The sequence below is a fragment of the Salvelinus fontinalis genome, chromosome 21 (genome assembly GCF_029448725.1).
Source record: "Salvelinus fontinalis isolate EN_2023a chromosome 21, ASM2944872v1, whole genome shotgun sequence".
In the NCBI taxonomy this organism is placed as follows: Eukaryota; Metazoa; Chordata; class Actinopteri; order Salmoniformes; family Salmonidae; genus Salvelinus; species Salvelinus fontinalis.
The window spans coordinates 35,113,635-35,127,590 of NC_074685.1; the positions used below are offsets into that span (position 1 = coordinate 35,113,635).

At 41.6% G+C, this 13,956-nt stretch overlaps 1 protein-coding gene across 4 annotated transcripts in view; it reads left to right on the forward strand.

Moving 5' to 3' along the window:
* fer (fer (fps/fes related) tyrosine kinase) overlaps positions 1 to 13,956 on the forward strand; it is a 36,033-nt gene that overhangs the window by 13,945 nt on the left and 8,132 nt on the right. For 2 of the 4 annotated variants that reach the window (XM_055874975.1, XM_055874976.1), the window contains exons 9-16: positions 2,101 to 2,290; positions 9,833 to 9,928; positions 10,221 to 10,427; positions 11,046 to 11,168; positions 13,107 to 13,163; positions 13,291 to 13,406; positions 13,599 to 13,693; positions 13,790 to 13,913. In XM_055874975.1, the coding sequence (XP_055730950.1) occupies positions 2,101 to 2,290; positions 9,833 to 9,928; positions 10,221 to 10,427; positions 11,046 to 11,168; positions 13,107 to 13,163; positions 13,291 to 13,406; positions 13,599 to 13,693; positions 13,790 to 13,913 (1,008 nt within the window). Of the gene's footprint in view, positions 1 to 2,100; positions 2,291 to 7,399; positions 9,808 to 9,832; positions 9,929 to 10,220; positions 10,428 to 11,045; positions 11,169 to 13,106; positions 13,164 to 13,290; positions 13,407 to 13,598; positions 13,694 to 13,789; positions 13,914 to 13,956 lie in introns of those variants that run through there. The other 2 variants (XM_055874978.1, XM_055874979.1) reach the window with 2 other exon arrangements.

Here is a 13,956-nt window from a genome sequence, read left to right on the forward strand (position 1 = left end):
GCTGTAATGTCGCAGACATAAAAGAAAGCTACAACAAAGTTACTGTGACATTTCAAAACGTTTAAAACCATGACTAGAGAGAGACTGTCAACGAATACAGCAAAGAGCTGCTGTTATGAGTGAGTTCATGTTTAAGTTCTTACTCAGCACTGTCAATAAGCCATAAAATGTGCGTTCTTCCTATTTCCACTAAGCGCTACAACAAGCACTGCAGCAGTAATGAATGAGTAGGAAAGTGTATCGGCTTGCGTTGTTGTTAATATTAGGGTCTTGGGTCTTTTTTGATATCGAGAAATAGGAGTAACAACATGAATTTGTGCATTAGGCAGAAATAATGCGGTGCGACTCAAGTTTCGCCATCAGCTGGAAGACTGTCCCTTTTTGGTCAGTGTTGGTGGAGGAAAGAGAGAGTGGAGGGAGGTTGAGAGACGGACCCTCAGTCTGCTGCTCACTCCCTCCGCTGAAACTGACCATCGGATGCAGGCACCATCAGCCCAGTAAATAAAAATTAAAGCTAATGATTAACGGATCTATTACCGGTGTGATCATATAGCCTACCTCAAATGTTTAAATATAATTCAAATATGGCCCAAGCAATTCAAGCAAAGCCAATATGTGGTGATAATGTTTTGGGCCTATAGCTTACTGCACAAACCTCATTGCTACAGTACTGTTTTTAATTGGTTATTGTTGCATAGGCCTCCATTTTTTTAAGTAATGTTAAAAATATATATTTTAAAAATCTGGGCAGTAGATCTTGGCTTGTATTTTGACTCAAATGATCTTGACTCAGAAAAGGTTGGTGACCACTGTTCTAGAGTTAACCCTATCAATGTTTCCCTTTACTGTGGCAATTGTGATCAAATCAACGCAATATTAGCCACTTTCAATGCAACATACCAAAACAAAACGAACTATGCAAGAGATTTTGTTGTAGGCAGAACGCATCGAAGTAGGATTCTATTGCATTGACACGTACTACTCAGCCCATACTCTTCACAGACCGGTGCTGCATAAACAATCAGATCAGCAGTTGGCCTAAATGCAAATAGACCATTGCCATATATGGATCTGTGCCATTTACTTTGAGTTGGACTGTGTTTACAGCATGAGCGGTCGTGAGTAGATGCGATTGTTTTGAGATCAAAGCGAGAGCTGCATGTAGCCATGTGTGCACATTTTTTTCATATCCTTTGCTAGTTAGTGAGTTATTAGTTATAGATCATTTGTAGTTAGCAATAGTGGAGTGATTGCTACCTACAAGAGCACAAAATCTGTACATTTCTAGATGTCTTTGAAAAGTGAGTCCAGTAAATAGTGTTGTATTTTGAGGCAGGCTTGAATAAACTAAGTAGCCAATAGGCAGAGGGTAGCATGATTTGTCTGGTTCTCTGTAATGGTATGGGAATAATGCATTTTATTTTGTAAAGTTGTTTCTTGCATCCACGAACACAACATTTTCAGTCACCTCCTTGTCTGAAGGACAAGTGGATAAACAGGTTTAATGTTAAGCCCTGCATGTTTTTTCCCCCAGAAGTATCATGGACTGTATGTCTACATTGAACACCACACATTGGCTGCTACTGTAGGCTGAATGATAGAGCAGCTAGTTCCATGTTAAAATGTTTTGGGATGCATTTTCTCCATTGTTTTTGATGGTAGGCCACTCTTGTAGTCAAATAGTCACACTAGGCTACTTGGCCACTGTTAAAACTGTAACTTAAAGCGGGTATAGCAGCCTCCGTGTTCACAGTAAAATTTGCTCAGTGCCGAAAACAATTAGAGGGAACATTGGTCTTCACACCCATTAATCAGAGCACAAATAAAGCTTAGCAGTTAGAGCTGTTGCACTGTAGGCTATATATCGCTCCGGGAGAAAGCAAACCCCAAAATAATTTTCCACATCCTCATTCCGAGGCAGATTAAGCAGTAATACTGTTTGGATTCAGACGAGCGCCAGAGTGTGACTCCCCCCTCATATCTAGCCCTATCTTTTCACTCTCACATACACATACTCCCATTTTCTCTCTCTCTCTCTCTCTTTGTTTCTCTCACAACACACTCATTCACTCCCTATCTCCCTCCCCCTCTCCCCATCAGTGCGGTTCTGCTGCTCAGTCAGAAGCAGTCTCTGGAGGATCTGAGGCAGACTGTCCAGTTGCTGCGCTGCACCGAGGCCAAGCTGGGCGCCCAGAAGGACCTGCTCGACCACAAGATGCAGGCGACCGAGGGCAAGGAGCTGCCCCCCATGGTCAACTACGAGGACGACGCGCGCTCAGTCAACTCCATGGTGCGTCAGTGTTGTTGATTTGTTGTTGGTTTTCAATTGGGAAGAACTTACTTGTCTAGCCTGGAATCCAAGCTGATATGCGATGGTGAACCATGGTGAAACGGAGCATATCAGTGTGGATTTCAGGCTATTACTTGTCACTCAGACACAGCTTTGTAATAAGAAGGAATGCAGCACTTTCCACTCAGACTGACCCACTGTATGAACTTCTGTCCTGTCTTAGACCGTTTTGTGTCGGGCCAAACTGTCGTCTTTGCCGTGTTATTTAAATGCATTCCCCAGAGAGATGCTGTATATCGTTATGAAAGCATCTATTGATTAAATAAAATACACAGGTGTCGACTTCACACAAAAATGCTTACTCACGAGCCCATTCAACAGTGCAGAGTTAAAAAGACAAATATTTGCTAAATATAAAAGGGAATAGTAACACAATAAAAACAATAACAAGGCGTACCAGTACTGAGTAAATGTGCAGGGGTATGAGGTAGTTAAGGTAATGCAGTATGTACATGTGGGTAGGGGTTAAAGTGACTAGGCAATCAGGATATATACTAAACAGAGTAACAACAGCGTATGTGTAAGTGTGTCTGTGTGTGTATGGCGTCAATATGCATGTGTGTATGCAATGTGTGTTGGAGTGTAGTGTGTGGGTGTAAGTGCGTAGAGTCTAGTGAGTGTGCAAGGGAGTCAGTGAAAACAATTAAGATACATAAATAATAGAGGGGGTGAATGTAAATTGTCCGGGCAGCCATTTGATTAACTGTTCAGTAGTCTTATGGCTTGGAGGTAGAAGCTGTTCAGCTGCCTTTTGGTCACAGATTCGGCGCTCCGGTACCGCTTGCAGAGAGCAGAATGAACAGCCTATGACTTTGGTGGCTGGAGTCTTCAACAGTTTTTAGGGCCTTCCTCTGATACCGCCTGGTATAGAGGTCCTGGATGGCAGGGAGTTCGGCCCCAGTGATGTACTGGGCCGTATGCACTACCCTCTGGAGCGCCTTGTGGTCGGATGCCGAGCAGTTTGCATACCAAGAGGTGATGCAGCCAGTCAAGATGTTCTCAATTGCGCAGCTGTAGAACTTCTTGAAGATCTGAGGGGCCATGCCAAATCTTTTGACGTGCCCTCTTAACGCCTGTGTTGGTGTGTTTGAACCATGGTAGGTCCTTAGTGATGTGGACACCAAGGAACTTGAAGCTCTCAACCCGCTCTACTACAGCCCCGTCGATCTGAATGGGGTCATGTTCGGCCCTCCGTTTCCTGTAAAACAGATTTCAGTGTTCCTGCATTATAATCACAGCCACTGGGAGCGCCGCATCTGGATGAGCATTTTCTTCTTTGCTTATAGCCTTATACAACTCATTGAGTGTGGTCTTAGTGCCAGCATCGGTTTGTAATGGTAAATACAGCTACGAAAAATACAGGTGAAAACTCTTTCTAAATTGTATGGTCTACATTTAATAATTAGGTATTCTAACTCATCGCGCACCAGCTATTATTAATTTTTATTTATTTATAGGGGACAATGTACACATAATAAAGAGACACAAAACCACCAACCCTGATCTTACCGGACTCTGCCGTTCTGTCCTGCCGATGCATAGAAAAGCAAGCTAGATGTATATTATTCATGTTTTTGTTCAGCCACGACTCCCGAGAAGCATAGTATATTACAGTTCTTAATGTTCCGTTGATAGGATAGTCTCAAACGGAGCTCGTCCAGTTTATTCTCCAGCGTTGGCACATTTGCCAATAGAGCAGAGGGTAGAGCCGATTTTATTAATTTGCCATCATAGTGCCCATGTGCTGGCCTCTATAGTGCCGTCTTCGCCTTCTATGAGTGTCGGGGCCTAGTCCGGGGTTAATCAATATGTCTTTCGCCTCCGATTAATTGAAGTAGAAGTCCTCGTCCAAATCGAGGTTAGTGATAGCTGTTCTGATGTCCAAAAGCTATTTTCGGTCATAGGAAACGATGGCGGAAACGTTATGTATAAAAAAACAGTTATGATCGGCCAAATAAAAGTACACAAAATAGCTCAATTGGTCAGGAGCCTGTAAAATTCCTTCCAGCGCCATTCTATTAATAGTGTCTGCTGGATGATTTTGTAAGCCCTAGAGACTGGATTCCACATCATTGAGAATACAAATATGCATCTGTTGCTCATAGATACCTTTTGAAAATAAGTTGGGGATGTTGATCAGAAAACCAGCCAGTATCTGGTGTAACAACCATTTGCCTCGTGCTGCATGACGTAACTCCTTCACAAAGAGTTGACCAGGCTGTTGATTTTAGCATGTGGAATGTTTGTCTCATTCCTTTTCAATGGCAAAGTGGCTGGATATTGGTGGGAACTGGAACACGGCCGTAGGGTAGTCCCATGTTAAATTCTCTTCTTTATGCATAACCCGACGACCGGCTGTATTCTTTTTTTTTCATCATTCTCTAAACATTTTAGTTATGCTTTGTTAGTCATTTTTTAACATACAATTGAAGTCGGAAGTTTACATACACTTAGGTTGGAGTCATTAAAGCACATTTTTCAACCACTCCACAAATGTCTTGTTAACAAACTATAGATTTGGCAAGTCGGTTAGGACATCTACTTTGTGCATGACACAAGTCATTTTTCCAACAATTGTTTACAGACAGATTATTTCACTGTACCATAATTCCAGTGGGTCAGAAGTTTACATACACTAAGTTGACTGTGCCTTTATACAGCTTGGAAAATTTCAGAAAATTATGTCATGGCTTTAGAAGCTTCTGATAGGCTAATTGACATCATTTGAGTCAATTGGAGGTGTACCTGTGGTTATATTTCAAGGCCTACCTTCAAACTCAGTGCATCTTTGCTTGACATCATGGGAAAATCAAAAGAAATCAGCCAAGACCTCAGAAAAAAATGGTAGACCACAAGTCTGGTTCATCCTTGGGAGCAATTTCCAAACGCCTGAAGGTACCACGTTCATCTGTACAAAAATAGTACACAAGTATAAACACCATGGGACCACACATCCGTCATACCGCTCACGAAGGAGACGCGTTCTGTCTCCTGGAGATGAACTTACTTTGATGTGAAAAGTGCAACTCAATCCCAGAACAACAGCAAAGGACCTTGTGAAGATGCTGGAGGAAACAGGTACAAAAGTATCTATATCCATAGTAAAACGAGTCCTATATCGACATAACCTGAAAGGCCGCTCAGCAAGGAAAAAAGCCACTGCTCCAACACCGCCATTAGAAAAGCCAGAGAGACTGAGTAAAGAGTCTGAATACTTAAATATTTTTGCTTTGTCATCATTGGGCACTGCGTGTAAATTGATGAGAAAAACAGCAATTCAATCAATTTTTATAATATGGCTGTAACGTAACAAAATGTTAACTAACAGGGATGTAAACAAATTTGTGCACAACATTTGAGAGAAATGTTGTGCATGTTGTGGTCTCCAGCAAGGACGTATAGGCAAGACAACAATAATCAACTTTTCGAAATACCAAGACCGTTCAAGGGTAGGCAAAGACTGGAATTAGTTCCGCAACATATCCAAGACTAGCGAATTAGATTGAGATGAACTTCCCTTGCTAGCCAGCCAGCTAATGTCAGCTAACCGGCACTGTAAACAAACAGTGACATAAGTATAATGCGACAGCTTTACGGTCAGTGTTAGCAGGTCAAATAACAAAATGGGGGCAGAATAAGTCATGCAAATAATTTGTTGTGACAACCAAGTATGTTAATAACGACAAGTGAGGCTGCTGAATACGTTAATTGAAATGACAAAAGCAGTTTGCTTAGGATGACGCCAAAGTTAGGCTAAATACATAGGAGTAACAGTGGCTGTACCCTACTCGGGGGCGTGGTCAAGCCACGCCTCGCCGTGTGTACCTGTGCCAGGAAGTCAAAGCAGGAAGTGTACCCTTCAGTCTGTGCTGCGATTTGTTGAGTCAACTCAACTAACATTACAACAAGTACATTCCATTGCATGAGCCACATCAGTTAGCATCATTTAAACGAACATTACCATGGCTATTCAGCATAGTCCCAGTCGGTATTAAATAGAACGTGGCGGCCCCGCCCACCAGTGGGGAAAACGATCTGTGGTTATTTAGGTTACCCCATTGGCTCACAGCAAAAACTTGACATTTTACCGAAGCAGTTTTCTTGTCTGCTGGTTTTAGTCAATTAGTACATTTCCCTGTGCATTCCATGTCTGAAATGTGCTGTATAAATAAAGCTTGATTTGAGTTGACAAAATTTACATTTAAGAAAAGTGCAACATCTCTAAAGATTACTTTTCAACATTGCCTGCTCCTGAGTGTTCTCATTACTTATAACGTTATGTTGTAGGCATGTAGGGCTTCCCTTATGCCCCTTCTCATGACAGTGCTAGCAGCCACGTAGGTGAGTGCTAGCTAGCTATCGGAACATTAAGTTAGCCAAGACGAACAACACAATCAAACGGTCCGTACAGCTACAAACAACTACCAAACAAGTTAAATGTCTTACCTCTGATTAAATGTTTTCCACACACATAGCTAGATACAGTGCCTTCAGAAAGTATTCACACCCCTTGACTTTTTCCACATTTTGTTACAGCCTGAATTTAAAATGGAAAAAACAGAGATTGTTTTTATCACTGGCCTACACACAATACCCCATAATGTCGAAGTGGAATTATGTTTTTCGAAATGTATACTCAACCCCTTTCTTATGCAAGCCTAAATATACTGAACAAAAATATAAACGCAAAATGTAAAGTGTTAAAATAAAATATCCCAGAAATGTTCAATACGCACAAAAAGCTTTTTTCGCTCAAATTTTGTGCACAAATGTGTTTACACCCTTGTTTTGAGTATTTATTCTTTGCCAAGATAGGCATATCAAGAAGCGCATTAAACAGCAGAAAAATTACATAGGTGAACCTTGTGCTGGGGACAACTAAAGGCCACTGAATTGTGCAGTTTTGTCAAACAACACAATGCCACAGATGTCTCAAGTATTGAAGGAGTGTGCGATTGGCATGCTGACTGCAGGAATGTCCACCAGAGCTGTTTCCAGATAATTTAATGTTCATTTCTCTACCATAAGCTGCTTCCAATGTCGTTTTAGAGAATTTGGCAGTACATCCAACCGGCCTCACAATCGCAGACCACGTGTAACCACGCCAGCCCAGGACCTTCACATCCGGCTTCTTTACCTGCGGGATCGTCTGAGACCAGCCACCCGGACAGCTGATGAAACGGAGGAATATTTCTGTCTGTAATAAAGCCCTTTTGTGGGGAAAAACTCAGCCTGATTGGCTGGGCCTGGCTCCCCAGTGGGTGGGCCTATGCCTACATGTGAAATCCATAGAATAGGGCCTAATGAATTGATTTCAATTGACTGATTTCCTTATATGAACTGTAACTTGGTAAAATTGTTCAAATTGTTGCGTGTGTGTGCTTAACAAGTCTCATAATAAGCTGCATTGACTCACTCTGTGTGCAATATAGTGTTTAACAGGATTTTTGAATGAGTACCTCATCTCTGTACCCCACACATACAATTATCTGTATCAGTCAAGCAGTGAAGTTCAAGCACAAAAACCAGGGAGGTAATCCAATTCCTCACAAAGAAGGACACCTCTTGGTAGATGGGTATATATATATATATTTTTAAAGATAAGGAATATTACTTTGAGCATGGCGAATTTACTAATTGCACTTTGGATGGTGTATCAATACACCCAGTCACTAGATACAGGCGTCCTTCCTAACTCAGTTGCTGGAGAGGAAGGAAAATGCTCAATACTAACCTAATTGACAGAGTGAAAAGGACGCCTGTACAGAATAAAATTATTCTAAAATATTCATCCTTTTTGCAACAAGGCACTAAAGTAATAAGGCAAAAAATGTGGCAACGCAATTAACTTTTGTGTCCTGAATACAAAGTGCTATGTTTGGGGCAAATCCAATACAACACATTACTGAGTACCACTCTCCATATTTTCAAGCATAGTTGTGGCTGCATCATGTTATGGGTATGCTTGTAATCGTTAAGGACTGGGGAGTTTTTCCATAATGAAAAATATACGAAATGGAGCTGAGCACAGGCAAAATCGTAGAGGAAACCCTGGTTCAGTCTGCTTTCCACCAGACGCTGGGAGATGAATTCACCTTTCAGCAGGACAATAAACTAAAACACAAGACCAAATGTACACTGGAATTGCTTACCAAGAAGACAGTGAGTGGCCGAGTTAGTTTTGACTTAAATCTGCTTGAAAATCTATGGCAAGACTTGAAAATGGTTACTCAGGAAGACGCATAGCCGTAATTTCTGCCAAAGGTGATGCTAACATGTATTGAATACTTATGTAAATGAGACATTTCTGTATTTCATTTTCAATCAATTTGCAAACATTTCAAAAAGCATGTTTTCACTTTGTTATTATCAGGTATTGTGTGAAGATGGGTGAGAGAAAAAATAATTTTATCCGGCTGTAACACAACAAAATGCGGAATAATTCAAAGGGTATGAATACTTTCTGAAGGCACTGTATGTGTAGCATACTTGGACAACGGATCCTCACGTTTCCCATTCTCCCACGAATAGCCTAAGCCACAGGACTTATCGCAGGCTCATATTTCCCTATGTGGGAGCATTGCGAATCGTAGGTCGGGATTTTTGACCTGGTTAAATGTACATTGAACAACGCAGCTTTTTGGCATGTTTTGTTATTTTTGTTTAAGTAAGTTTGCTCTGTTTCAATAGGAAATACATTTTTGGTTTCCCCAAGTTGTGGTCGAGGGGAATTCGTCCTTATCATGTGAATATGGTATCAGTTGATAGAACATTCCAAATTACTATGAAAATGATTACATCACAATACTCGGCAGCCATTGCGAGTGTACCTATGAGTTTACCAGTCAAATTGTCAGGGTTAGAGCTTCTATGACCGTTCTATTCATTCTGTACGTTGTCCTGTACATTTTCATTGTATAGTAGTAGGTCAGTATGCTTTTTGTTGTTGTTGGTCTTCTGCTGTCTCCAAGGACATATTCATTCAGACAACTGAAATGTTGGGGTTTTTTCAACCTTTTTTCACTTTTCTCATCAAACCATCTGGGGAGATGAAATGTGACAGTGTCTCTGTGTCAATCAGGTTTCTGTTTAAAAGCCGATGGTGTCACAGAAAACCAGTTCAGAATGAAAAACACTGATGTTGCGTACTAGTTTTCCATTTGCTTCGGTCATTTTAGTGAAATGGGAAACCTATTTCATTGACATTGAGATGTTTGACTTTGAATGGGGCAACGTATGAGCACAACATAAAAAGCCTTGTGTTGACTGTATAGTATGTGAGATGATTTAGTGCTGTTGAGCCTCCTTTTGGCTTCAGCGATCTCTGCAGATAGCTGGGTGAACAGAGGAGGGCAGTGTGAGCACATAGGGATCACTCTAACCCCCCCGAACATACAGTACTGTCAGGTTTACTATATTGGGCTTGTTCAATTGTTAATGCTCGACTGCTTATAAGTCTTACATATGTCTCTGTGTTTTCAGGACAAAGGCAAAGACAAGATATCAAAGTTTGACACCTTGCGTCATTCCATCGCCGGTATCATCCGCTCTCCGAAATCTGTCCTTGGCTCATCATCTGTAGGTTCTGAAGTCTTTTATTTCAAAAATTGTTTTTAAAACCATTGTTTGTGTTGCCTTGTGTAGTGAGTGTGGAAAATTTGTTGTGTATCGTACACATTGCATTCAAATGGTGAATTATCTGTTTTTATCATGTCAAGTCAACAATAAGTCATTTTCTGAGTGGAGTGACACAGATCTTCTAGCTGTCTTGACTGACAATTGAAGAGTAATTCACAATTGATCCCTAACTGTCATTATCATATCATCATAATATCATATTTCATCATGTCATTTCATCGTACGTGTCCAGCAGTTTTTTGACGTGATCCCGACCAGTGAGAAGCCCCTGGGGGACCAGGAGTGGTACCACGGGGCCATCCCCAGGACCGAGGCCCAGGAGCTGCTCAAGCAGCAAGGCGACTTCCTGGTCCGGGAGAGCCATGGCAAGCCTGGCGAGTACGTCCTGTCTGTCTTCTCCGACGGACAACGGAGACACTTCATCATCCAGTTTGCAGACGTGAGTTCTACGTGGTCAGTTGTGAATAAGAGCTGTTTGTCTCCCTGCAGAGCAATTGGGTTTCAGCAGTATAAGAGACAAAAGATACGGATGTCTTCGGGTATATTTGACGCGATGATGTGCGTCAGCCAATGATTACTTTGTGTCTGTTGCGTATGCAGAGATACGAGTTTACAGGCAACTTGGTACGAACTGAAACGATTTGATAAGGAATTCTATGGTTCATTGATTCAGATGGCAGCTACTAGTAATGCTGCAAGTAATTGCTTGTGAAGTTGTACGGTTTCCGTCAACACGAAAGATGATGATTAGCAAAGCTTCCAACTCATCTTTTGAATTCGTTAATGGCTAAGTGAGTAGCCTTGCAGTTAGTCTTCCCTGAGATTGGAAGATTGGGAGTTCGATCCCCAGCCGAGTCGTACCAAAATGGTACCCGATGCGTCTCTGCTTGGCACTCAGCATTACGGAGATGGGTTTGGGGTAAGGCCCTGGGATAGACTAGCGTCTTGTTCAGGGGGTGTACTTGTACATCAAGCTGCTCCTGTGAGCTTGTTCTGGCTTTGCACAAGTCTTTCGTTTTTACTTACTTTCTGCTCTTCGCCTCCTCTTTGTCCGCAGAACCAGTATCGTTTTGAAGGCACTGGCTTCCCGACCATTCCTCAGTTAATTGAACACCATTACACCACAAAGCAAGTCATTACCAAGAAGTCAGGGGTGGTGCTTTTAAACCCAGTCGTCAAGGTAAAACATTTTCTCTCATATCCATGTTCATTCACCATGTGATGTAGATCAGAAGTCAATGGGAGTTCTCACAACAGGGATGGGAATGTAATTGTTGCAAAAGCCATCAAGCTGTCTTGAAGGCCTTTAATGGCACACTGTAAAACTCATTAATAGGGTCAGGTTGTCCAGAAGCGTTTGGTGTTAGGCTAATAGATGTTCAGAAATAAGCCCCATCAATTTCAGAATGATCATTCACATTACATTTGATGCTTCCAAAACAGGAAAAGAATAGCAAGCAACACCCACGTCTCAAGTCATTTTCAGCGACATCAGTGGTCTAGGCTCCATTGCTTATAACTAGGCACTGAGTTAAAGAGTAAAAAAACTATTAGTCCTAGTTATACCCTACAAATAGGGCCCCGACTCCTGGCCCTAAATCATGATATTAAAGGTTCTGAAGTTCTTATTTACATTTCATAAAGTTTTAGTCATTTAGCAGATGCTCTTATCCAGAGCGACTAACAGTAGCGAGCGCATACAATTTCATACTGGTCCCCCGTGGGAATCAAACCCACAACCCCGGCCGTCGCAAGCGCCACTCTCTACCAACTGAGTCACACGGGACCAGAATAAACATAAATCGGTTTTGTATTACTGCCATAGTGTTTTGGTACTCGGCTCTCATTTCAGTCAGTTTTCACCAGGTCTTTCATTTGAGATGCATTACTTTTTACAGGCTCTCTCACCGAGACTCATTATGTACACATCCACTATCTGCTGCTGACATCAGCACGAGTCGAAAGGAAGTTGATCCCTAGCTTTTCTGGTACTCGCGACTTTTAATTGATTGATTTTCCGATGTTCTGACATACCGCATCATCTCAGTGTTATTTGGTGTTTGGTTCTGCAGGTTTTGGCCATAGCCTGAAATATAGTAAGAATCTGACATCCAGTAAATGTTTCAGTTGAATAAGTAGTAATAAGTAATAAGTAGTGTGCTTTGATCACAGTTAAACAACTTTCTGTAGGTTAAGTTCTAACTACACTTTTGCCACTAATATAATGAAACATATTCCATTTGGGCTTTTCAGTCCTCTACAATACCAGGCTGTTGTTCTGTATTAAATCACATTGATCACGATGTGCTCCAAAAGATTCCTTGGCTATTTTAGCCATTGGCGCTATTAACCTCTGGTTTCCTGACCTGTATGACATCTTTCACGGGCACATTTCTCATGTATAGGCTCGTAGTGCAAATGTATTTTTAATATCCGCTTTGTGCTGCAACTGGATCCAATACGCCTGACGTTTTCTCCACAGAGGGAAATCAGTCAACACTTTCAGTAGCCAGGTTTAATCATAAACAAGTCCTAGAGTCCTCCTAAGCTACCCGGTTGGTGTTGAACATAATGGCGTTTTAATTGCCCCAGCCATTACGAACACGGGGTTAATGGTTGTTGTCATTACTACTGTATTGGGTCTGCTGAAGCCTCCGAACACTAAGTGTTTTTAAATAGTCTTTCTGTGAGCACTTCATAGGAAAGCGGTGACATTTTACCGTTAGGCACCACATTGCACTTGGAAGATTTGATCATTATTTTATTCAATGAGACTGGCCATTGGAATGTGTTATGTTTAGCTGGGCCATTATTTTCTTGCTCCGTGGAAATGTTTTTTGAGGCGTCAAGGTTTTTGTGGCTAAAGTAATTGTTTCTCGGTTTATAGGAATTCTGATAATACAATAGTCAGTCAATGCTTTGTTACACAGTAGCATTTGTATGGTTTCGTTTGTGTGTGTGTGTGTGTGTGTGTGTGTGTGTGTGTGTGTGTGTGTGTGTGTGTGTGTGTGTGTGTGTGTGTGTGTGTGTGTGTGTGTGTGTGTGTGTGTGTGTGTGTGTGTGTGGATGTTTTGTATTTGGTGTTTACATTGCCCGTGTTTTGTTCCATCTTTCGTAGGATAAAAAATGGATACTCAACCATGAGGATGTTATTCTTGGAGAGCTTCTTGGCAAAGTTAGTGGTTTTGGATATCCTCTTCATGTTCACCACATCTGTAGGACAGAGGGTTTTTGGTTGTTAAATTAATATATACTAAACAAACTTTTGTTACTGTATCTCCATTTTTTTTCTTTGTTCTTAGGGCAACTTTGGTGAGGTATTCAAAGGAACATTGCGGGACAAGACTCCTGTGGCAGTCAAGACCTGTAAAGAGGATCTTCCACAGGAGCTGAAGATCAAATTCCTATCAGAAGCCAGGTGAGAGGAGCACATGTCATACAATATAGTGGAGGAACATGTCAGCTATCAGTCGCAGGTCCCTTTTTAAGCGCCTAGAAACATCTGTTCACTCATCTTTGACGTTATTTACCTGCACAAAATTTTAGTCTGGTGTTTTAGAGATCTCACAAATATGTAAATGTCGTGTACTGTCAAATGTTGCTGCTACAGGATCCTGAAGCAGTATGACCACGCGAACATTGTGAAGCTGATAGGCGTCTGCACACAACGGCAGCCTATTTACATTGTAATGGAGCTAGTGCCAGGTAAGTCCAGTAGCATACAGTACTGCCATACAGAAACAACTTGTCCCCCCCCGAATGTTACAATTCTGAACATAGATTTTGATATCTTATTGGAAGGAGGGGACTTCTTGTCATTCCTCCGGAAGAAGAAGGAAGACCTGAAGACCAAGCAGCTGGTGAAGTTTTCTTTAGATGCTGCTGCAGGAATGGCTTACCTCGAGCTCAAAAACTGCATCCACAGGTATTGGTTTACTGTTGTCAACATCAGTCTGTGGAATACTGTA